This window comes from Telmatherina bonti, assembly GCF_933228915.1.
Source record: "Telmatherina bonti genome assembly, chromosome: 6".
In the NCBI taxonomy this organism is placed as follows: domain Eukaryota; kingdom Metazoa; phylum Chordata; class Actinopteri; order Atheriniformes; family Telmatherinidae; genus Telmatherina; species Telmatherina bonti.
The window spans coordinates 18948888-18974085 of record NC_136624.1 but is presented as its reverse complement, the minus strand read 5'-3'; the positions used below and the strand labels follow the sequence as shown (position 1 = coordinate 18974085).

The 25198-nt window shown below is 43.7% G+C and overlaps 1 protein-coding gene across 1 annotated transcript; it reads left to right on the top strand.

Moving 5' to 3' along the window:
- Positions 1 to 613: 613 nt before the first annotated feature.
- LOC306757044 (odorant receptor 131-2-like) lies at positions 614 to 19035 on the top strand (the record flags this gene model as incomplete). The annotated part of the gene is made up of 2 exons (XM_079242008.1): positions 614 to 760; positions 18268 to 19035. The coding sequence occupies 2 exons, from the start codon at positions 614 to 616 to the stop codon at positions 19033 to 19035; spliced, it is 915 nt and encodes a 304-aa protein (XP_079098134.1).
- Positions 19036 to 25198: the final 6163 nt, after the last annotated feature.

The window sequence follows — 25198 nt, the reverse complement described above, 5'->3', positions numbered from 1 at the left end:
ACTGTAACTTTTTGTCTCATATGTATATAATCTTGCTTTAACCACTTTGTTCACCATGACATGTTTTGTGTTTGTGATATATTTAGAGCTGATGTAAATTGTGATTGTTATCTGACTTTTAAAATATTTTTATTAAATTTGCTGACATTTTTATACAAAAATAAATACAGTTTATATACTGCAACATTTATGACTTACCTTAATTAATATTGCTCACATCTCTCAAAGTTGACTGTAATATGTACTTTATTGGAAAAGAATAAGATCAAAGACAAAATTTGAAAACAATTTTAATTCTGGTGCTGATGAGCTGTCCTGTGTTATAATTATAATATTTTGCTCTTTTGTTTGAAAATGTACAAAAGTGTTTTTCCCCACACACGTGATTATTAGATGTTTTCAAGAAAAACACTGTAAGTTAAGAGCAATAATTCTGACAATGTTATTTAATACTTTTAAAACAAAGGTATTTAAATATTTTTAAGCTTTGAAAACATCTTTCTAAAATCTGCTGCAGAGCTGTATTCTGTTATACTGTAGAGGAAGATTGTTCTGTTAATCTGACTTTGTTTTGTGCTTCTCTTTGCTTAACTCCAGCAACAGTTTTGAAGAGATGAATGCATCATTTACCAATGTGACAGCAGTCCGATATCAAGATTCCTTCAGTAAAGCTCTGACCAAGAACATGATCGTCATCGTCCTTGGGATTTCCATCAACTATGTCAATATTAGTCTCATTCACACCTTCTGCAAACATCAGGTTTGATGAGCCTTTTATTACAAACTACATACAATATTGTTATTAACTGTTGCTAACTGTAAGCAACTGTTGATTGATTGGATAGTATGAATTGGATAGTATTTTGAGCTGAAAGAAAGTTTCCTCACTCTCAACTGAAAAAGAGATTTTAAAAAGATGATGTTATAATATTGTGAGGGGTGTCTTGGAGAGGGTGAATTCTCCTAGAGACATAAATGTGGCAGGAAAGAAACTTGACTCTTATTCACATTGAAGCAGATGTCATTCTCTGGTGTTTCTTTTATGAGGCCACAACCATACAGATGTAATTGAGGGTTATGTTAAAGGCTATAAACAGGATGAACAATTACTTCAAAAGCCACAATCTAATATTTGTTTTGCTTTCTCTTTTTCTTTTGGTTTGGGCTAGAAAAACAGTAATGTTAAGTACAGTTGATGACACAACTGTTTACTTCTTGCAAATAATGTTTTTTTTACCCCTCAGTAGTTTTTAACACAGTAATAAAGAAGGGACCCACTTTATGTCAAAAATGATTTATGACCCCCTGTCATCCAATGAGAAGCTGCCACGTCACAAGTGGGCGTGGCTTAATGAACCGGAAGTCCCTCCCCTTTGTGATCCAATGAGAAGCTGCCACGTCACAAGTGGGCGTGGCTTAACGATCCGGAAGCCCCTCCCCTTTGTGATCCAATGAGAAGCTGCCACGTCACGAGTGGGCGTATCTTAATGAACCGGAAGTCCCGCCCCCTCAGTGATCCAATCAGCGTGTGCCACGTCATAAGTAGGCGTATCTTAATGAACCGGAAGTCCCTCCCCCCTCTGTGACCCAATCAGCGTGTGCCACGTCATAAGTGGGCGTAACTTGGGTGAGGGGCGGTCCCTGGACCACGTGATGTCCGGAAGTGACGTATGTCCGTACGTCATCTCCCTCCTCCCAGGCGTGGCTCTAAAAGTGACGTCATCCGTGGGCGGTCCCTGGACCACGTGATGTCCGGAAGTGACGTCCCTCCTCCCAGGCGTGGCTCTAAAAGTGACGTCATCCGTGGGCGGTCCCTGGACCACGTGATGTCCGGAAGTGAGGTCATCCGGCGGCGGTCCCTAGACCACGTGATGTCCGGAAATGACGTATGTCCGTACGTCATACCTGGGCGGACATGTCTTCTGGACGTACGGCATGCCTGGACGGTGTGCCTGGACATGCCCGGACATGTCTTCTGGACGTACGTCATGCCTGGGCGGTGTGCCTGGACATGTTAGGGGCATGTCCGAACGAGTCTAGAGGTATAAAGAGGGGTCCGGGGGGGGGGGGGGGGAAAAAAAAAGAACCCTTACTTACTTACTGGGGTAGAAAAGGAAAAGAAAAAAGAAATGGAGCAACAGAGAAGAGAATCAGCTCTTTGGACCTGCAATATGGCAAATGAAGAGAATCGAATCAGACTGAATGCTACACCGCCGCCGTCTGTGATTAGCGAAACGGCAGTGACCGTCTATGAGGACAACGGTTTAATTCCTCGAGCTCCTGCAAAAAGTACTGTGTATGTCCAGCGGGTCCAGCAGCGTTCATTCAAATCTCTGCGGGATGAATGGTCTCTTGCTGCATACGGAGTGCGTGGAAGCTGGGGATATTATTTCAAGTATGAAACCGGTGAGCTCTGCCTGTACCAGGCGTGCGATGGAGAAAGTTTTGGGCCTTTAGCGAATGTCGCTTCACTGACATCAGGAGACTGGACTGTCTTAAAAATGGTGGTGCCGCGCAGCAGCTCAGAGATTGAGCGGGATTCTCTGGTAGAAGAAGAAGCAGAAGAAAAAGAAGAGGATGATCAGGCATTCGCTACTCCAGCCAAACGATCGAGAAGGGAATTATTTACAGAGAGCCAAAGAATCCCTCGTTACAGCGCTATATGGCAGTCAAAAACCAGCGCCTCAAGTCGGTGGTTCTTCCGAGCCAGCTTCCGCTCCTCCGGGGAGCGCATGGGTCAAGAGGACTTTGTTTTGGAGTCTTTTAATTCAGAATGCGGTGTTTTTAGACCGGTGTTAGTTTTGCCGAGCGAATCCTGGGTGAGCAAGGTGGAAGAAATGAAGGACAAGTTTGACTCCCTTTTCCGCGAGTGTCGAAATTGGAAAGACACATTAGCGGTGAAAAAAACCTTATTTTTGTAGACCACGCCCCTTTTTGCTTTTCCAATCTTTTCTCATTGGACCTTCGATGTGTGCTGGAGGAAGCCCCCCCCCCTTAGCATGATATAAGTAGACCGCATGAATGTACGTCAACACTGTTGAACCAAGATGCCAACCCTGCGCCAGAGACGTCTGACAACCATGCTCTTGAAGCCGACCTCTGCAGCCACCGCGAATGACATCGGTGATGGGGTGGAGAGTCCTCCAGAGGCGGTCCTGTCGAGCGAGATGGAGCACCAGCAGCCGCACCAGCCCTCCTCCGCGGAGGAGTCGAGGGGCGCATTGGAGGATTCAGTCTCCACGGATGAGGGGTATGAGGACTCCCAGCAGGCGGGGTCTCTGGCTACGTGGCTGACCGAGTCAGTACTCACACCGCCGACTTCCCCGACCCCGTCCGAGGGGAGCACGAATGGCAACGATGATGAGCCGGACGGATGGGTGTTTTCATCCTTCATTAAAGTTGTGAAAACAGCGGTACTCCATCTGCTCACGATGACCCTTCACAAGTTTCGACGAGCTAACTGCTACGGTTGCGAGATCAATCATCCTAGCCAGAGAGAGCATCCTTGTCTAGAGGCGGTGGAGGACGACTACTACCGAGACAACTTTCACGGCATCATACGAGGGCTATGCACTCCTCGTTTTATTCCAGCCATCCAGCATCTGTTGACCCTTCGCAACATTAATTCCGATGACGGCAGAGTAAAAACTGCAGCGGAGACTATTTTATACGAACTGAGATCGGTGAAGAAGATTGAGGACCTTTACAGCATGTTAGACGATCTGATTGAGCAGGATCCTGTTAAAATAGGACAGCTCTTAATGCTGAGTGAGTATTGGAAAAGTTAATAAAGAAGGCGGAAAAAATATGGGAAATTACTGGAGGAAACTAACTAAATATGCGGAGGAGTGTGTCATTGACTACTGGCTGATGGATGTTTTGGAGCGAGTCATCGAAAACAGAGTTTTAACTCAAAAAGGTGCGGAGAAGTTTACCGTAAAGTTAGAAACTCAAAGACTGGAAAACATTTTACACCAAGTCCGTTCTCACTCGATCCTGACACCCTGGGAGACGATTGTACAATGTACCGTGTGTATCGATGCATCTGGGATGTCAGAGACATTTGAAAACATTGTTAGGGAATGGACAAGAGTTTGTGTTGTTGTATCACCTATTCATTTATTTACACTTTATGCTCTGTTTGTCGATGTGATGTGTTACTGTGTGAAAAACAATCTGAGTGTAAATATCACGTCTGAATTGAAAAGTTTGCAACGTATTATTCATAGTCACTTGGAAGACGCCATTATAGAGCAAGTCTTCACCATCATTTATTCTTAGGTTTTTATTATTATGATGTTGAATGAAAAAAAAATAAAATAAAATAAAGAAATGGCATAAAAGAAGAGCTCTCATGACTTTTTCTTTTATTCAGTAAAAACTTAGAGGACAGGATGGTTAAGGAGAAAAGGATCATGAAAAAAGTGTATTACAACCCTGAACATCCAGGCAGCTTCGGAGGAATAGATCGACTTAGACGGGGCGTGCAAGATGAAACGGGCGAAAAAGTCGGAATTGATAATGTCAGAGATTTTCTATCCAAACAAGACGCTTACACTCTGCATAAACCTGCCAGAATCCATTTTACCAGAAATATCGTTTTTGTCCCACGGGCTTTGAACCAATTTCAAGCAGATCTTTGCGATATGCGTGCCTTAGCCGAACATAACGACAATTTTAATTATTTATTAACGGTCATAGATGTGTTTTCAAAAAAGGCTTTCGTACGTGTCTTGAAGAAGAAAACAGCGGTGGAGGTGGTGAGAGCTTTCGAATCCGTATTTGAAGAAAGCGGCGTACCTAAAAAGTTACAGACGGATTCTGGTAAAGAATTTTTCAACAAAAGTTTCAGAGTTTTGTTGAAGAAACACGGAATTACACATTTTGCCACAGCTAGCGACCTCAAAGCATCGGTGGTTGAACGATTCAATCGCACTTTGAAAGGAAGAATGTGGAAATATTTCACCGCCAACAACACCAAACGTTACATAGACGTCCTGCAAGATTTGGTGAAAAGTTATAACCACAGCTATCACCAAAGTATAAAGATGACCCCCATGCAGGTGACTGATGAGACCGCCTCTCAAGTCTTTCGAAACCTGTACGGAGCAAGGTATGTTACAAAGGCTAGCAAGATGAAATTCAAGAAGGGAGATCTGGTTAGAATATCAAAGCTGCGAGGAGTGTTTGATAAAAAATATGAGCAGAGCTTTACGGATGAGGTTTTCTCGGTAGCAGAGTGCATTCCACGCACCCCGCCCGTATACAAACTCCAAGATTACGACGGAGAGTCCATCGACGGGTCCTTTTATGAAGCCGAGCTGCAGAAAGTAAAGATTGGTAAAGACAGAACGTATCAGGTAGAGGAGGTTTTAAAACGGCGAACGATCGGGGGTGAAAAACAAGTTTTAGTACGCTGGAAAAACTGGCCGGAGAAATTCAACAGCTGGGTTAAAACCTCGGACCTAACGAATGCGTAAAAACCTGCGTACGTTGAGGTTCAAGCATTCAGCAATATGGATCTATTACATCAAGACGGATTTTACGTGACGCTGCCGTCCAACTCTAGTAAGGACGTGTTTAAAGATAACACGAGTTCCAGCTATACTGTTGATTTAGCAAAACCCATTGAGCTGAGCGGCGAGTGGCTCGTGGGTCTGTGCGAGATCGTCTACCCGCACACGTGGTATAATCTCCAACCGGACGCAGCATTTTTCGAGCTCATGAAAGTATCGGAAGATGAACAGACGGAAAAAGGTTCTGGAAAATCACAAACGCAAACGTTGGTGAGCGTAAAATTTAGCCGAGGAGGGTATTACGCACGGCAAAAAGAGCTGCTGGATCAGATTCAGCCTGCCTTAAGAAGATACATGCCCACGGCGAACGTTTCATACAATGCTGTGACAAAGTGTGTCGATTTTAAAGGCGACGGTCAATATAAAATCCGTGCTTACAGGCCCTTAGCATACATGCTAGGCTTAAAAGCGAATGATTGGTGGACTATCTCCAACCGCTCTTCTCCTCACCCCAGCGACCTGAGAACTGGGATATATAACTTTTTTGTCTACACCGATCTTATTCAGTACCAAGCGGTGGGGGACAGTTACGTACCGCTGCTGGCTGTCGTGAATGTTAGCGGGGAATACGGGGACATTGTGAGCATTAGATATAATACAGTGCATTACGCGCGCGTGTCGAAAAGTTACGTGAAAAGCATTCGGATAGAAATAAAAACTGATCGTGACAGACCCGTAAACTTTGTGTACGGAAAGAGCATAGTGAAGCTGCACTTTAAACCGGCTGCGTCAAATAAATAAAGATGGCTCTGAGACAAGATCCTCATCGTTTCGTAAATTATTATGAGCGTCAAGTAGGGGGATCCCTACCCGGTTTTTACGGAGCGCCGGTGATGTACGGCCGCGGAGTAGGATCCATTTTTTCCAAACTGTTCCGTTTCGTTACCCCTCTGTTTAAAAAAGGTTTCGCCATAGCCAAGCCTCATCTAAAATCAGCGGCAAAGAACATAGCTAGCGACGTGGTGAGCCACACAATGGGGAAAATTATGAATCCCGCTAATCAGGAGGGATCAGGTGGGATCATGGTCCTCTCGCGCAGACCGAAGAGACGTCCTCCGGGTGAGCGTTTGCGCACCGCTAAAAAACGCAAAGCTCCCGCCAGGAGAAAATCAGTCGCTGCCGGCAGAGCCCGAGAGAGGAAGGTCGCTCGGAGCACGGACATATTTTAAAAAAATTAAAAAATAATTTTCCACGTAGTCATGGCTCTTTTACATCAGAAATCGTCGGAGTGCACCCTTTCTGAATTAGATTTATTTTCGGCCCCGATGACGCAGCTGTCTATAGAGGATAAAACCTACACTGAAATTTCTCCTCTTTCAGCCATTACAGACGGCGGTCCTATTGAGTTTTTTATTCCCGGTGATGGGGAGAAATATTTGGATTTAAATGACACTTTACTTCATCTACGGCTTCGGATTACTAACGCGGATCACACCGTTCTGGCCGACGACGCTCAGGTGGGGCTCATCAATTACGCTCTGAATACGATCTTCAGCCAATGCGACGTCATCCTCGGGGATAGACTGATTTCGCAGAGCAGCGCAACGCATCCTTACCGCTCCATGATTGAAACTTTGCTGAACTTCTCAGAGGACACGCTCAAGAGTCAATTTTCAGCGGGGCTTTTCATGAAAGATACAGCCGGGGCTATTGACTCCATCGTCACAAATAACGGACCGAACAGGGGTTTAAATCAGAGAGCGGCCCTCACAGCGAATTCCAGCGAGCTGCATCTGCTCGGGGCCCTCCACGGAGACATATTTTTCTGCGAAAGACTGCTTTTGAACTCGGTGGATTTGAGGATAAAATTGACCAGAGCCAGCGACCATTTCTGTCTCACAGCAGCCAGGGACTCCACTTTCCGTCTGAAAATCTTGGGGGCCTCCCTGTTTGTCAAAAAAGTAGCCGTTTCCCCCGCTGTGCGGCTAGGTCATTCTGCGGCCTTACTGAAAGGTCACGCCCTCTACCCCATCCAGAGAGTTACGGTGAAAACTTATTCTATTCCGGAAAATTCCAGAATTTCTAACCAGGAGAATCTGTTTCTGGGGGCCGTGCCAAAATACGTGGTGCTGGGGATGGTACACCACGAGGCATTCACAGGAAGAAGAGATCTTTCCCCGTTTAATTTCATCCATAACGACGTGGAATATTTAGCCTTATGTCAGGACGGCCGACAGGTTCCCGCCAAGGCCTTCCAGCCTCAATTCAACCAGGGAATCTCGGTCAGGGAGTTTTACAACATGTTTATAGCCACGGGGAGACATCTTAAAGATTTACCGCTGAGCATCGACCGAACTGAATTTAATCAGGGCTACTCATTGTTTGTCTTTAATCTGAACGCCACCGAGGACAGCGACGCCCTGTCACCCATCTCCAGCGGTAGTCTGAGGCTGGAAATGAGATTCAGGGTGCCTCTTCCGCACACGACGACTTTGATTGTGTACGCCTGCTACGACTCTATTCTGGAGATCAACTCAAAAAGACAGGTGCTGGTGGATTATTATTAAAACTGAAAAAACAAAAACAGAATGAATAACCATCAGCTGGAGAGTCTTTTACAGCGCGTGCTGGGGAAAAATTTATTTTGCGGCGTGTGGGCCTCCGACCAATTACATTCGTTGAGTAGCGAGCTTCAGCCACCCTGCTATTTTATAGTCAACACGCATCCTTCGCATAAACCCGGAGAGCACTGGCTTAGTCTTACCCTGGAGGCGGATGGAACGTCGACTTTTTTTGACTCTTACGGTTTCAGTCCCACATTTTTTCACTACCCAGCCAGCATTCTGCAGTTTTTGGAAGACCGCTCACATCAGATATCTTATCACACTCTACAGCTTCAGCATCCTCTGTCTACAGCCTGCGGACAACACTGCGTTTATTATCTCTGTCACCGTGCCTGGGGATTCTCTTATAAACAAGTTTTATCTTTGTATACCGACGACGTGTTAAAAAATGACCTGGAGGTAACTAACTTTGTAAAGCAGTATCAACGCTGTATCGGAAATCAACGGTCACAATGTTTTAATCACGGGACTTGCTCTCTACAAATGTTTAAAGATTGTTACCGACTTTGTTAATTCAGTGTGTATGAAAAAAGTATGACGCAAAAAAAAAAAAATGTGATGAATAAAGATTTTATTGAGAAAGACAAAACAAATGTTTTTTTTTTTTTCTGTTTTCACGAGGAAAAGTTTATCCAAGCAGGCGGCTTACGAATTTTCCGCAGTCTTGTGGAAACTTGTCCGCTTTCTTTCTGCTCCGGCGTAACCCAGCGCGGGGATAAAGTTAATTTTCTAGTCTTCTTCTGCTTCTTCCCTGCTTCCCAACCTGCGTTTACCGCTTCCGGTAAATCTTCATCTTTCTGGAGAAGAAGGCGGTACTGCTCGCGCGCGTCAGGATTTGTCACGGTGGATACAGGAACGTTAATCTCTCGCAAGCTGTTTAGAAAATCCATCCAGCCTCTCGGCAGTTGACTTTGAGATTTTTTTTTTTTAAAAGACTGATTCAGGTTTTTCAGTAAGTCGATCATGTGCGAACCTTTTATTATTTTTCCCCGGTGAATAAATTCCCCTCTCACAGTCCAGCTTCCACCACTTTCGCTTAATTTCTTCATAATGTACTCAGCATTTCGACGGTCGCGCGGGGGCAAGTTTTTAATGACTTCGCCGGCAGTTTCATCCAAGTCCGAGTGTTTAGTATTTTCACCGGTGGGACGCTCGCTGGTCAGCCGCTCACTGACAGCGTCGTTTTGTAAAGTCAGAGTAACGCTTCGCTCACCCTGCTGACCTTGTTTGATTAGGGTGAGATATCTCTGTAACAGAGAGTTATATTTCTTAATCTTTTCATAAGAACCCAAGCCCGGTTCGTTTAATATAGCTCTCATTTTTTCATCCAGATCTTCTTCAGCCTTATCTCGAATACTCTCCCCTGGTCCGGAGCGGGTTAGACGGTTTAACTGTTGAGGCGTGATGAGAAACATTTTCTGCGATGACATGATTACCTTCTGATGATTCCACCTAAAATATTACCCAGAATTGGCACGGCTGCGGAGAGCAGCGGTAATAGAAATCCTCCAGATTGCTTACTTAAAACCGTCCGTTTACGGTTTATCCCTGCTTTCTTATCGGCCAGCAATCTGATAATTTTCTTCTGACCTTTAAGCTTTCTGTACTGGCAAGACGACAGTGGAATGTTACCCTTTAAAAGATTTAAAGCAATCTCGCTCAGAGCCTGGAGAAAGTCTGATGAGCAGTGCTTCAGGATCTCCTTACGCCGGCGAGGGGTTGCATGATACAGAGCTTTGAGTAAACCCGCATTCCGTTTTATGCGCGCTGACATCTTGATGATGATCTATTATTTACTTTTTGGGGATGTAAACGGCAGGCCACTGACCGGGGAGTATCCCCGTTCTCAGTCTGTACTGTTCTGGGCAGGTGGCTGTCAGGTCCAGCAATAAATAACCGTGGTTCTCTCTGGTGGCATCTTCGAAGCTCTGCAGAAAAAAGGCTCTCTGTGATGGGAAAACTTGATGAGCTAATATTTTCAGCTGTAATTTATCCCGAGGATTTTTAAAAAGCACCATATAGTTTGTGTTTAAACTAATGGCCCGGCTGTGTTTACCCTTATGAAAAAGGTTTTGAGTTAGCATGAAAACGCTCATGTTACGGTGATGGCGGTACTCTGTAAAAATTTTCACCACCTCAGGATGTTCGGAGGCCTGGAACATGACATCATCCAGAATAAGCAAGTGCGTCTGATCAGAAGGAAACAACTCCTCGTCAAAAGAATTTGGCAGACCGTGAACAAACTTGATGTTTTTATTCAATTTCTGCAATTCAGCATACATGGGCTGGAAAGAGCTGTAAATCCAAACAATATTTTTTGGCACTTTATCCATGACATGATCACAGTTTCTCAAAACAATATTTACAAAATGGGATTTCCCGCAGGAACTCGGACCTGTTAACAAACATGAAAATGGAGTTTTGAGTCTGTACTCAAAGGCCTCTGCTTCATCAGGTGCTGAAAAGTGTGACATTTTCTTCCTATTTAGTAACCAAAAGGCAGAGTAGAACCGTCAGGAAAAAGTCTTCTCTTATCATACACGGCCCTAAATTTTTTTTTGATATGAAAGATTCCTGAGTTTGAAGTTTGTTTTATCACGGCAAATCGTGTGCTGTGGGATGGTGATGTGCCCTGCGCTGTCGGCGTCGTTTAGAAAGCCCTCCACTAAATCTTTGATACTATCAAAGTTTATGTGCGTCGCGAAATCGCGCGTCTGCGTAATCCCTTTAACTTTCATGACAACTTTCTGGCGTTCGCGGGTCTGATACGCATAACTTTTAGGCCCGGCGGCAACAAATTCCTGTATGCTGTCGCCGTCCAGCTCATCCGTCAAATCACCTAGAAAACGTCCGAGTTCTAGACCCGTCTCACCGTTTCCCACGACATAGATTAAACTGTCAGTGTCTGTGTACAGAACCCTGTTCCCCAGCTGCTCCAGATAACTGTACAATTTCAGGCGCGCGTAAGCGGTGGTAAACGCTGCGATGAAGACGTTGCTGGTTTTACCTGGAGGAGTTATGACGCGGTCGTGGTATGTCCACTGAATCATGGCTGTTTTTTCACTCAGAAAGGAAAGATATTCCACGTTGTACATGCCGGAGAACACATAGTGGAAAAATTCCTCGTCATCAGTGACCAGTGAGGTCCGAGTCAAATGGCTCCTTTGAGCAAATTTACCCCAGAAGGAGTTCAGTGAGATTTTAGCTATCTGACGTTTTGCGGGATTAACCTCGATTTTCTCAGGGTCTAGCCGGATACCTTGATGCGTCTGATAATCCGAGATGTATGCTTCACGGGACGCCTGATCCGCCGCGTCAGTCGGATAACCGGACGCTTCCTGCTTGTTTTTAAGAAAGGTGCGAATGTAGCCCTGAAAGATGGAATCGTCGCGTCTCTCAAAATGCCAGACTTCAGTAATCTGGCACACTCTGTACCCCATGTACAGAGCTTTCTTAAACTCTTCTGAAACCCAAACACCTGTCAGCGCCCTCTGCTCCTCGCTGTGATCGCATGCGGTCGACTGATTGTTGATTTCCGCGCAGGTCCGGCAGAGCGTAAAGACGAGCTTTCCGCGCGAGGTTTTAAAGGGCAGAACAGGGAAGAACAGAGCGCGCGGAGGAAGAACCACGGCTCTGATGAAGCCGAAATATTCACGCGGATCTAGAAATTCTCGCCTGATTATTTTTGGGTGTCCAAGCGGGTAGGCGCATGTATAATTGACGTACGGGTAAAGGGACGTCACGTCAACGTAGCGCACTGACTCGCCAGACGCCGCTGTGTACCGAAGCTTCACGGCGCACGTCCGTCCCCCGAACAGAGCCTGACGCGGTGAGAGAGGTTCTGGAATGTTTAGGTTTTCAATGAACGCGCGCACTGTCGCATCTTCAGCCTTTAATTTTACCCATTCGTGCTCCCACATGACCACGACGTGCACGCCGTAAACTGTCTCCAGCGTGCGGGATCTCTGCTCAGTCGCATTGCGAAGCTCCTCGTAGGGAAGCCCTCTGATAGGAGAAATGCCCTGAGGGTCAAAGCAAGACGCACAGCCGTGCCAAAAGCAGCCGTGGTATGAAAACACCCAATGCTCACCGGCAATCTGCGCATAACCATCTACAAAGTAGGGTCCGACCCGCTTTTCTCCGCCTTTTAACGCGTGCTGAATGTCAATGTTTCTGACGGCCGCCACCCACTCGAGCCATTGAATCGAAGCGTTTGAAAAACTCTTACACTGCCGTCGATAATCATCGGGGGACGGGATAGCCAGTGTTTTAGCCGGCAGAAAGTTTGTACGGAATACTTTACTGCACGCCGCCGCTATTGTTACGGTGCTGAACGGGTCCACGTTCGTGTCGCTGACAAACTGCTGTCTGAATTTCAGGCATCCTTGTGCCAGAAGCTCGACGTCATTGCGACAGTAACGCAGAGCTTCAGCTTTAAAGTCAAAGGCCCCTTTACACGCATCCGTGTACCAGCTAAGAAACTCATCCTGTTCGCGCTGACACATGCCGTCCACGCCGTAATCAGACGCTTGTGGATACGGACCGATGTAATTTAGATGCTCCTCCGAGCTGAATTTGTGAGGAAACGTGCCTTTGCTACAATCATCGAAGCCCAGGGCTTTTGGCATTTGACTAAGTCGCATGGCGAGAAACGAGAGTGAGTCGATGTACCTCGTTCGGAAATCAGGTTCGCTAAAGCAGAGAACTTTTGCGCCTTGCATAATCAGCGAGGGCTTCAGGCCAAGCTCAAGCATCGCATTCAGCACCAAGTAACCGTCAAAGCCGCGGGAATTATGAGCTATAAAAGTAGATCCGCGGTACATCGGTCTCCTGAAATGCAAGATAAATTGCCGTGCGCAATCCAAACCGTAAGACTCCCATCGGACACCCTTCAACGTTTTGGTACAGACTAGAAATGGTACGTGCTGACCCTGTGCGTCTGTGAATGTTTCAAAATCGTAAAAAATCAGATTACTGTCCTGCCTCTTATCCTGGGTTAGCGGTTGAATGTAACACTGATGCACATCGAGGTCTGATTTGGCCGCTAATTTTTCGCCGCAGATGTTGCATTTTAATTTAGGGCAGGTGTGAGAAGCCTTCCCTTTGGCCACGCGGTATGTGGTGTGACATTTTTTGCAGCGTTTTATCAGCGAGCATATGCTATCAGCAGTTTGAGCAGAGGAGCAGGGTTTAGTTTGCTTATGCCGCACAAAACACGCATGTGAGCGACATACTCTGTTACAATCCGTACAAAATTCAGACGCCTCCTCTTCCTGAGTGCAGGAAGAAACGTTGCATACCGAGCAAAACCCTGGACAGGCGTGCGTGTATGAGTTTTTGTAAGATTTATAGCAAAAGTGGCAAATGTATTTACCCCCTATAAATCCTCCAATATTTTTAATCCCGTAATAGTGTTTCTGTGCGAGAAAAAAAAACAGCGGATTTGTTCGGTCCGGGAAATCTGTTTGAAATTTAGATAAGGGACGCTGGTCTTTTGTTCTGTAAAATATTATGATTTTACGCTGGACAATGTCCTCAAATCTACGAATGTCGCTGAAGTTGACGGGCGAATTAGCATTCAGACCTGCCCGAAGCTGCAGTTCTGTACCAAACGACGCAGCCTGCTGATCTGTGAAATGTGGGGAGATTAGAAAGGCTAAGTTTATCGCAAAGCACAGCTCATCCTGTCTATTGTTCACGACGTACAGATGACGTCTTTTTTTCTGAACAATTTCACAGTCTATTGTTTTTTCAAGTTTCCGTTTAGCACCGCCTGAAGGGTTTGTTATGATTTGCACAACAAGCTCTAGGCGAGAATCTGAAGCTACACTATCATTTGACTGTACCATACGGTCTAGCAAATCCCCGAATAAATCCATTATCTCTCCCTGGGATGGCTCAGTGACGGGTAATAATATATGATTCTGACTGTTCTGGCTCAGTATTTCTAGTTGGACCAGATCGCCGCGATGAATCTGAGGGTAAACTTCATCAACAAATTCCGCAATACCCGTCTGCACATCGATGTAAAACTGACAGAGGTCTGGAATGTCTCTGGCAGGCAGATTCAGTGTATGTCTAAATTCATGATTATTGAAGCGCTCGCGGGACAGCTGACGACCTGCTTCGAGCGAAGCAGCTTCTCCTGACCCACGTATACCTCCTCCAGACTGTACAGGTTCGTTCAACTGAAGAATGTCAGGGGAAGCTGCAGCTTCAGCAGCACCGCTCAGGTCTTCTCCCGCGATGAGACGGGTTTGTCCCCTGGATGGTGCTAAAGAGCTATCTTGTACGGGGAGTGAAATCTCTTCAACCTCAGTCCCAGGAAGACTTACGGGTTGTGTGTTAAAATTGTCATGCAAAGGCCGATGTAGGTTAAGAAGAGCGTGATCTATTAAATCAAAGTTGTTAAAATCAGTCGGTACAGGATCCGCGCTATTTTGAACGGGCTGATCGGCTTGAAACGGAATAGATGGGTTAGCGAACGCCGCTGGAATCTGATTGAGTGAATCTAACAATCTGTTTATCTCTTCCATGATAGTACAGGAGTAGAAAATGTCACACCTTTACAGCTTACCTTTGAAGCATGTTACCCAGCGTAGTTAAAACTTCAGACAGTGTACGGCTCAGATGCAGGAATGTCTCCAGCGTGTCTCCTCGGCGTTCGTAATTATCCCTCCTGCTGAGCGGATTCCGATATGTCAGAGACGTCCAACGTGGACGTCCGCGGTTACGCCGTCTTTCCGGCGCTACATTTCAAGACAAAACGAAAGATAGATGATATATAAAACTTCTGTTAATAAAACAATGATATGTTAATAAAATAAAATGCTACGTTACTAATGTTATTACAACGTAGTTTCTGAAAGCCGGGTCTCCTCCTTCCGGCAGGAAGAGCGCGCCTAGTTCCTGTGGAGAGAAGCCCAAAAAAATAAGAGTTCGGATAAAACTTTATTTATTTATTTTTTTCTTCCTATGAGAAGATATCTTTTTTAAATTTATTTTTATTTTGTGGGGCTTACTTCGATTCGTGCCGATGCTGCCTGTCGGTGCAGAAGTCCTGATCTCCTCCGTTTGAACTTCTAACAATAAAATAATAATCATTAAAATTAATATTAATATTTTCATTTCTATTCAGATTCAAAGACTTACCTTGACCAACACTGGCAGCAGCTAACAGCTTGCTGACACTTCTCTGTAAGTTATGTATGTTTACCACACGTTTCTGTTAAATATATGAGCATCCATAGGTTAAAAACCCTTTCTCTTAAACATCACATTTTTTTCTTCCGGCTACGGGGGGGTCATTAAGCAATAAAAGCTTACTTGGCGAGAGAGAGAATGTTTTGTTTGTATTATTTCAGCTAACAGCTTGCTGACGCTTCTCTGTAAGTTATGTATGTTTACCACACGTGTCTGTTAAATATATGAGCATCCATAGTTTAAAAACCCCTTTCTCTTAAACATGGACCAGGTGTCTGATTTTTAAAACTTTTTCCCAGCTAGAGGGTCATTAATCAATAAAAGCTTACTTTGAGACAGAAAGAATGTTCTGTTTGTATTATCTCAGCTAACAACTTGTTGCCACTTCTCTGCAAGTTAACCCAAGTGTTAGAGGATTTAAACAGGGACAGTTAAAGGAACTTTTTTTCTCTTCCTTCAGTAAAAAACAGACTCAAAACGCATGAGCAGCAGATAGACGCGTGTAGAAAAAAGGTACTCGTTTTATCAGTTAAAACTCTACAAATATCATAATAAGTTAGCTTTTTTTTTGCTCTTCTTTCAGACCAACAAGAGAACACATGTCCCACCACCGAGGGGAAAAAGGATTTTGCAGACTGAAGGAGCAAAAACAACGTTTTTTCTTTTCCCATCCATTTATTAGCACTTTTTTTATTTTTGCTAACACTTCTATTTTTTTACTTCTCTTTTTGCATTTATCATAATAGTTTAATTCTTCTTCTTTTTTTCCAATAGTTTATCAACGCGAAAGTCACTGAAAACACACCAACAGAGGGTCGTAAAAAGCCTGCTGCAGACAAGAGGGGGTGCTTGCCACACGGGCCAGTAGAAGAGCGGGGGTGTAAATACAAACAGACTCAGAGAGGATTTTTGCAGCCAGCAAAAAAACTTTTTTTTCACTCTTCCCACCCTGTAAACTCTGTTTATACTACTTTTTGCATTTCCCATGATAAGTTTGCTCTTTTCCAGTAGACCCAAAAGACTCAAAGGCGAAAAACCACGTCTCATCGCTGAAGAAATACTGATTGCATCAGAGTGACACGCATATGGAGAAGGTAAGGGATTTTTTTTGTTTTTTCCCCAAAACTTTCTTTACCTTATTTTATTACTCTTTCTCTTAGACGTTTTTTAATTTTCTTCTTTTTCCCCCCCCCCCCCCCCCCCCCCCCGGACCCCTCTTTATACCTCTAGACTCGTTCGGACATGCCCCTAACATGTCCAGGCACACCGCCCAGGCATGACGTACGTCCAGAAGACATGTCCGGGCATGTCCAGGCACACCGTCCAGGCATGCCGTACGTCCAGAAGACATGTCCGCCCAGGTATGACGTACGGACATACGTCATTTCCGGACATCACGTGGTCTAGGGACCGCCGCCGGATGACCTCACTTCCGGACATCACGTGGTCCAGGGACCGCCCACGGATGACGTCACTTTTAGAGCCACGCCTGGGAGGAGGGACGTCACTTCCGGACATCACGTGGTCCAGGGACCGCCCACGGATGACGTCACTTTTAGAGCCACGCCTGGGAGGAGGGAGATGACGTACGGACATACGTCACTTCCGGACATCACGTGGTCCAGGGACCGCCCCTCACCCAAGTTACGCCCACTTATGACGTGGCACACGCTGATTGGGTCACAGAGGGGGGAGGGACTTCCGGTTCATTAAGATACGCCTACTTATGACGTGGCACACGCTGATTGGATCACTGAGGGGGCGGGACTTCCGGTTCATTAAGATACGCCCACTCGTGACGTGGCAGCTTCTCATTGGATCACAAAGGGGAGGGGCTTCCGGATCGTTAAGCCACGCCCACTTGTGACGTGGCAGCTTCTCATTGGATCACAAAGGGGAGGGACTTCCGGTTCATTAAGCCACGCCCACTTGTGACGTGGCAGCTTCTCATTGGATGACAGGGGGTCATAAATCATTTTTGACATAAAGTGGGTCCCTTCTTTATTCACAGTGACTATCACTTAAGCATTACAATAGCTTTAGTTCAGACATTTTCATCTGAAAGCGCTCAATCCGATTAAGGGTCACGGGGAAGCCGGAGCCTATCCCAGCAGCCTCCGTCCAAGAAGCAAGGTACACCCTGGACAGGTCACCAGTCCATTGCAGAGCCAACAAAAACAGACAAACCACCATTCATGCTCACACTCGCTCCTACAAATGAACCTGCATCTGAGTCTTTGCTCTCTGCTTTGGAGGAGACTAAAAAGGACTCCTGATGAACTGGTAACCACAGAAGCCAATGAAAATTGAAGAACTGGGCTAAGTCCATACTCGGTCAGTTTTCTTTTCTTCAAAGGAGAGGGGACTCTGAAAATGGGGTGTTAGGTCACCCGCTTATTCTTCCCCTCCCCATGGTGGGACAGGCAATTTCCTGCTGCTACTGGTAAGGATTGTTTCCCCCATGGTCTCGGGTTCACAGCTTTGTTAGATGGGTTTGATTGCCCACCTACATGCCTCTGTGTTTTCAATTAACCTAACATGCATGTCTTTGGATGGTGGGAGGAAGCTGGAGTACCCGAAGAGAACACATGCATTCACAGGGGAGAACATGCAAAGTCCACACAGAAGACCACCGTTCTAGCCGGCTGGGGGTAGACCGCTTTTTGCTGTGAGGCAACCATGCAACTCTGACTAAGACATAGTAGCCAAATTACCACATCCATAATATGTTGACAGTGTTGAAACTACAGGGAACTGTTTGGATTATAAAGAACCTGAACAAGTTGTATGAGATGAGTGTAGGTGCAGATCCATAACCTGTCTATTTGTTGGAATCTTTATTTGTTACCACAATCCACTATACATCTTTCTAGCAGTAATTTATTAAAATCTTTCCTGTGTTTACTTTGGTTTTTACCCTCCAGATTTTTAACACCAATCCTCGGTACATCCTTTTTATTCACATGGTGGTTAACGACATGATCCAAGTGACTCTGTCCATCACTCTGTTCATCATCAGCTACACCATCTACAAACTCAATGTCTCTGTCTGTTGCATCCTGATCCTGGTGACTCTCTTCGCTACTGAAAACACCCCTCTGAACTTGGCTTGCATGGCAGTGGAGTGCTATATTGCCGTCTGCATCCCCCTTCGTTACTGTCAAATCTGCACCATCAAGAGGACATTAATGCTGATTGGATTAATTTGGGCGACCAGCTTGTTGTCTGTTGTTCCTGATTTGTTTATCACTTTGGCCACAGAGCCTTTGGATTTCTTTCATTCCCAAGTGTTTTGTGTCAGACAAACTGTGTTTCCAAATCCCATCATTATCAAAAAGAGGGATGTCACATATTTAGTGTTTCTTTTTATAGTGTGGCTCACCATCTTTTACACCTACTTCAGGATTTTATTCACTGCAAAAGCGGCAAGTAAAGATGCAAAGAAAGCCCGAAACACAATAATCCTACATGGGTTTCAGGTGCTGCTGTGTATGACAACATATGCATCTCCTCTGTTATTAAGTGTTCTGCAGCAGCTGTTCGCCAAAGATTATAATGACTTCCTTTTTGCTTGCTATATTATTGTGCAGGCTCTGCCGCGAGCCATAAGCCCAATTATATATGGAGTTCGAGACAATACTTTCAGAAAGTACTTAAAAAGATATTTTTTATGTGGTTTCAGAGCACATTAGATCAACTATGGAATGAAATTCTAATAAAAGACAAAACTTTACAGTTTTTCTTTTTAGCAAAGTAACATGTAAAGAAAGTGGGTGGGATGGGTCTTCACTGTTGTTTGCGCCTACGAACCAAGCAGCTGTTCAGAGTACATAAAACTTTTTGGTGTCTTTGGGTGGAGTATTTTACAGAACTCCTTCCTTGGACTATGTCCTTCTTCTTGGGGACATGAGTGCTCATGAATGCAAATGGCAGTGAGACCCGGAGGGCTGTGATTGGGAACGACAACCCCTGTGATCTGAATACAAGTGGTGTTTCTTTTCTTTTTTTTTTTTTTTTTTTTTTTACTGAACTTCCCTACTGGTCACGGATTGTCATAACAAACACCATTTTCAATCATAAGAGTTTCCATATGTACAATTGGCAGCAGGACACTGTACATTACAGTTTGATGATCTTTATAGTCGTATTGTCGGACTGCAGCTGCATGTATTGGACTCTTGGGTGACGAGGTTCAGTGATCAGTCAACTGATCACCACTGAGTCACAAGTTGGCTCGGATGGTGGGGGAGGATGTTGGTCAGGTGTGGCAGGCTCAGATGTGTTGAAAGGGTCTGCTGGGAACACAGTCTCTTGTCAGAAAATGTTCCAACTTCCACCAAGTGAGGCGCTGGACATTGAGTGTATTTGTGTGTGTGTGTGCATCTTTTTTGGGTTAGGGTCAGAAACATAATCTTACTCTTTGTGTTTTTGCATGGAATGCATTTTTTATCAAGTCTGTGGCAGTGTGTTAATTATGAAATAATTAAAAAACCATATAAAATCATTTATCAAATTTGATTGTTGTGCACTTACTAAAAATGGTAACTAGTTAAATTTACTCATCACTTCATTGAAATATACATCAGTTACTTTGTCGATTACTTTCAAGAAATAACTAGTTACTGTTAAATGAACTTTTGATTTACTGTTTGAAAAGAAATTAAAAGAACAAATAACAATATTTATAAGGGACTTGCAAAAAATATTAATCTTTTGATAATATAGTTTTGTGCAAATGTTATACTAACTCAAACACAAAGTAATTTTCAATACTAATTTAAGTCAAGCCAGCAGACGATTTGAGTAAATAAATAAATCTAAAAGTAACATAACAACTGCTCAAATAAATCTAAAAGTAACATAACAACTGCTCAAAAATGCTGCATGGTGAGCCCTCATATGCAGCTTTCACCTACTCTTTATTTATATGTACATTAACAATGGTAACAAATTTCTGTAAGTGATTGCATTAATATTTTTAAGCATTAATGGATGCACAGCATGACATCAGTCATTTCTCTGTTATGATCACAGGACAGAAAGGCTTAATACCTGCTTATTATTTAATTTGATCCACATTAGCAGCCGTAGCACTGCAGCTATTCTTCTTGGGATTGCCTTGAGGGTAGCAGTTTACATTACTGATTGGCAATTACATGATAATTGTGTGGTAATTTTATAGAAACAAAAAAGAAATTATTTAATAGTTTTTTATTAACCCTGTGACAGTGTGTTGATTATAAAAGAATTACTAAACCATATAAAATGAAGTAGAAATAACCAGGTAATATCCTAGTAGTAACACAGAACAGGCTCTATGCAATAGTGTGGTATTTCATGGAAACAAAGAAGAAATAATCAGTAATGACAGGTTTTCACACCGTAACAACCAGTGGAAATAACCAGGTAATAACCTGGTAGTAACACTGGAAACATCATGGCGACAAGAGACGTGCACTGAAGTTAAAAAGGTAATAAGGTGCTAGTTACCCAAAGTAATTCGAAAGTAACATATTTAACAAGAATGTGAAACAACGTGGTAGTATTATATAGTGGTAGTATTATATAAATATTGTGGTAACTACCTAGTAGCTGCCTGGAAATATCTGCAAATATCTATATGAACCATGGCTTAATGTTATATAGGCTTAAAGAAAGGAGTAATTATGGCAGTGTCAGGGACCAAACAGTAAAGCCATGAGGTCACAGATGCAATTTCAAAAAACCTGGGCTTTTATTGTTACAAAACAAATGCAAAATTCCAAAGAAATGAATAAACTAACCAATCTTTAAAAAGGGGTTAACTAAACATAACGACAGTTAAACAGTTCAGTTCAACTCAACTAAAGAAAAACTGACCCCCCCCCACAAAAACACATAAGGGTAACTTATATAGCACTTCGGCCAAACCAAATTGCACAGAGAGGAAAAAACAAAATGACTAACAATAACCAAACAAAGCTCCAAGACCTAGCCAAGCTAACCCCCCCCCGTGACCCAGCAGCACATGGTAGAACCTTATGAGCTGGCATTGAGATTTAAGACTCCTCAGCCCTTTGCCATGCCTTTCATCTTCCAGGTAAGGAAACAATGTGGGGCTTAAGCCCTCACAGGCAGCATAATATAATCATTACCTAATTATAGGAAGTTGATTTCTATGTAATAACCACAAACCAATGTTGTAAAACTATGCATAAAATGTTTCCATTATTTTTCATAGTATTATCACATTACATCAGAAACAATAATCTGGAAACAACATCAGTAGTTTCTACATCATAAACATGAATCCGGGCAGTAAAGTAAAGCATGTATCTCTGTGTTATTGCATGGTAATATAAAATACACCAGACATCCTCATTTAAAGACACTAAACTTGAAACAACATCAGTAGTCATTGCGGTGGATATTATCTATCATTCATACTGCCCATCATAATTAAAATTACATGTTAATCTGCCATTAGGACTTCAATTATGGTTCGCATCAGTTATGGTTACCCAAAACTGTACATCTAGTGCCAGTCTCTGTACATTTGCTATTGTTGTTGTTGTTGTTTTTTTTGTTGCTGTTGTTTGTAGAATAAATAAGACATTTAGGGATTTCAGTCCATCAGTTGACCACCTCTTCAAACGAGTCTCCAAGGCATGTGGCTGCAGGTCTGATGATACGACTACAAAATCGATCATCGAACTGCAGCCTAGGGTTACATGTCCCCGTCCCCTCCAGTGGGCTCACCACTCCTCTGCGGGAGGAGCCGTAGGGGTCAGGTGCAATGTGAGCTGCGTGGTCCGATCCCCGGCTGCAGAAATTGGCTGTAGGGACGTGGAATGTCACCTCTCTGGTGGGGAAGGAGCCTGAGCTTGTACGCAAGGTGGAGTGGTTCCGGCTAGACATAGTTGGATTCACCTCGACGCATGGCTTGGACTCTGGAACCAGTACCCTCCGGAGGGGCTGGACCTTCTTTAGAGTTAGACTTAAAACAACAGTGGCTTAGACTTGCTTAATTTTGCTGTTGCTCCTTCAGAAGCAGGAGCTGGAAGGGGAAGAGGGAAGGGGTGGGCTGGGGGAGGGTAAGGGTGAGTGTGGGGTAAGAGAAAGAGAGTTGGAGCAAGGAATAACTCAGGGTGGGTATGGTAGGGGTGTGCTTAGGGAGCTATGGGAGGTTGGGGGGTGGCGTGGGCTGAGGAAGGGCCCGCTGGGGGGCATTGCGGTCTCTGTTGTGACTGGCTGGGGCACTGGGGCGGCACTGGGGTAGGCGCTGGCCTGCGCGGCTGTCTGGGTTGAGCCTGCTCTCCCTGGTGCTGGATCGGGCATTCCCTGGGAAGTTGGGTGGCTCTTGGGCCTGCGGGGTCCTGGGAAGGGGGCTCTGGCGGTGGCTTTCCTCTGCCTCTTCCTGCCTGGACGGGCATGCGGTCGCCCTTGAGGTGAGCGGCCTCTGCTCCATTCCCTGTTGTTGATTCTGGTTTCCTGCGGCTTGGGGCCCTCCGGATCTGTCCCTAACTCTAGGAGGGGGTATGGTTACATTTGCATGATCACCTAACTTAAATCATCCCTAATATATAGTAAACACACACGCTCATGCACATGGGAGCACAGACACACACCCATACACCCACACCTCTACACACATACACACCTGGTGGTTTTCACTCAGGATGTCTGTTGTGCTCTCTTTGAAACTTTAGATACTTGATTTTCTGAAAATGTAAAAGATGTTCTTATGTAGAGAAGACCCGACAGTTGCTGTGACTTTTTTTTCTGCTTTTTGTTCAGTTTTTTTGTTCTTTCTCTCTTTTTTTCATGCTCTTTCTCTCAATCATTTGTCTCTTATCCTCTATCTGTTTCCCTAATCCTCTTTCTCTATTATCTCTTTTTTCCAGTGCGGTTCAGCAGTTATAAACTGAAATAACAGACTTGTGAAATAAATAATAAAATGAAGAAAAAAGCTTAAGAATCAAGGGTAGCCTAAGATCCACTGGCTCCTCTTGGAAGAGTAAATGTGTTCAGCACAGCACCACAGCCAGACCATCATTCTGCTGTCAAGATACCGGACAGGACAAGTAAAAAAAAAAAGAAAAAAAGTAGTAGTTTCTACATCCAGGATCTCCAAAAACATGAGCATGTATCCTTGTGACTGGATGGAAAAGAAAGTCTGATGATCTACTTGTTAATGTATCTGCATAGTTCTCTCAATGTTGGGTTTGGCTTCCAATGGTCACTCTGAGTGATACCTGCAGTCTAAAATATCTTTGTATTGAGCAGCAGTCCTCCATCATTCAGTGTGCGACCAAAGTTGAACTTCAAACAGTTTGTCAGCTGTCAGCATCTTCTCGTCCGAGCTGCAACAAGTTGCCCTCCAACAAACTGGAACAGAAACAAGGGTAAGAACAAGGATTATAACTGGCAGCTATCTGAACAACAGTTTTGCTGTGATGAAGATGACATTAAAAATGGACAACCCTTATTCAGGTGTAGCACCAGTCCCACCTAACTCTGATTTATATGCAGTTTACAGATTATATGACACTGTTGAAGAGCCCTGGCCACTTCCTTTGTGTTTTTGTCTTACACATTTTCCACTATGACTAATGGTTTGACCTGATGTATTTAAATAAAAGTTGGTGTCTCCACTTAATAGATACATTTTACAAAGAATGGAACTATGATGAAGAATGGAACTTTCTCCGGGTACTCCGGCTTCTTCCTACCATCCAAAGATATGCACGTTAAGTTCTATTTAGATCACTCTAAACTATCCCTTGGAGTAAATGTGAGTGCGAATGGTTGTTTGCCTCTGGGTCTGTCTTTCTGTGTTGGCCTTACAATAGATAGGAGACCTGTCTAGGGTGTACCCTGACAGTCCCCTGCTAATTGCTGGGAAAGGACCCTGCTTCCCCTAGACCCAGAAACGGACTAAGCGGTAAGAAAGATGAATAGATAAGGTCAGTATTGTAATGAATCTGATCATCATTGACTCCAGCACAATAGAAATATGCATATATATATATATATATATATATATATATATATATATATATATATATATATATATATATATATATCCATATACAGCAAGGCAAAGAACAATACTGCTGTAAAAGAAGGGTACGTACGGTTACCAATCAATGGTTCAGCTGCCTACAAACAACAAAAAAAATGCACAGGCAGATTTCACAGTGACATCACCTTTGGCAGGACTTTTGAATCAAGAGGCTTGATATAAATGTAGCTGTTGGTTTCATTCATTTCAAGCCTGGTCAAAGTAGAGAAGAGGTCTTTTTGAGGTAAGAAAGTTGTCTATTTTGTTGATATTCAGCTATGCATTAGCTAGCAGCTATCCATTTTCATCTGTGCATTATTTTGTCACCTTCCTTTCATCTCTTTCAAGCTTAATTTAACATTTCTTTCTGTCATTATGATGTGTCCAACATGGTTACATTTTTGGATGTGTGTTTTACTTTCTGTTCAGTTTTGTTTTATTTGTATTCAAACTTGTTAATAAAGTTCACCCATTATAAAAAGAAATGAGACTTTTCCCTACGACAAAGTCAGTTACCCGGTTTTTGTAAAGTGTGTAAAATCTTAGTTAGCAGCAACTGTTGTTAAAGTAAATCTTGTTATTACTTTTTTTTTAAGTAAATGAAACTTCTGTTAACTGAACAAGCGTAGAATTTACAGAGGAATGAATTCAACACCAAATTAACAATTTTCTCTTTTTTGATACAAATTAAAAGTATTTTCTTTGCAAAACAATAAATACAAGAAAGATAAGATTTCCAATAGAAATCAGATAATCTTAACTGAATATACATTTCTCCTTCTTAAGAGTGAGCCTTGGTGGATTGACTTCAC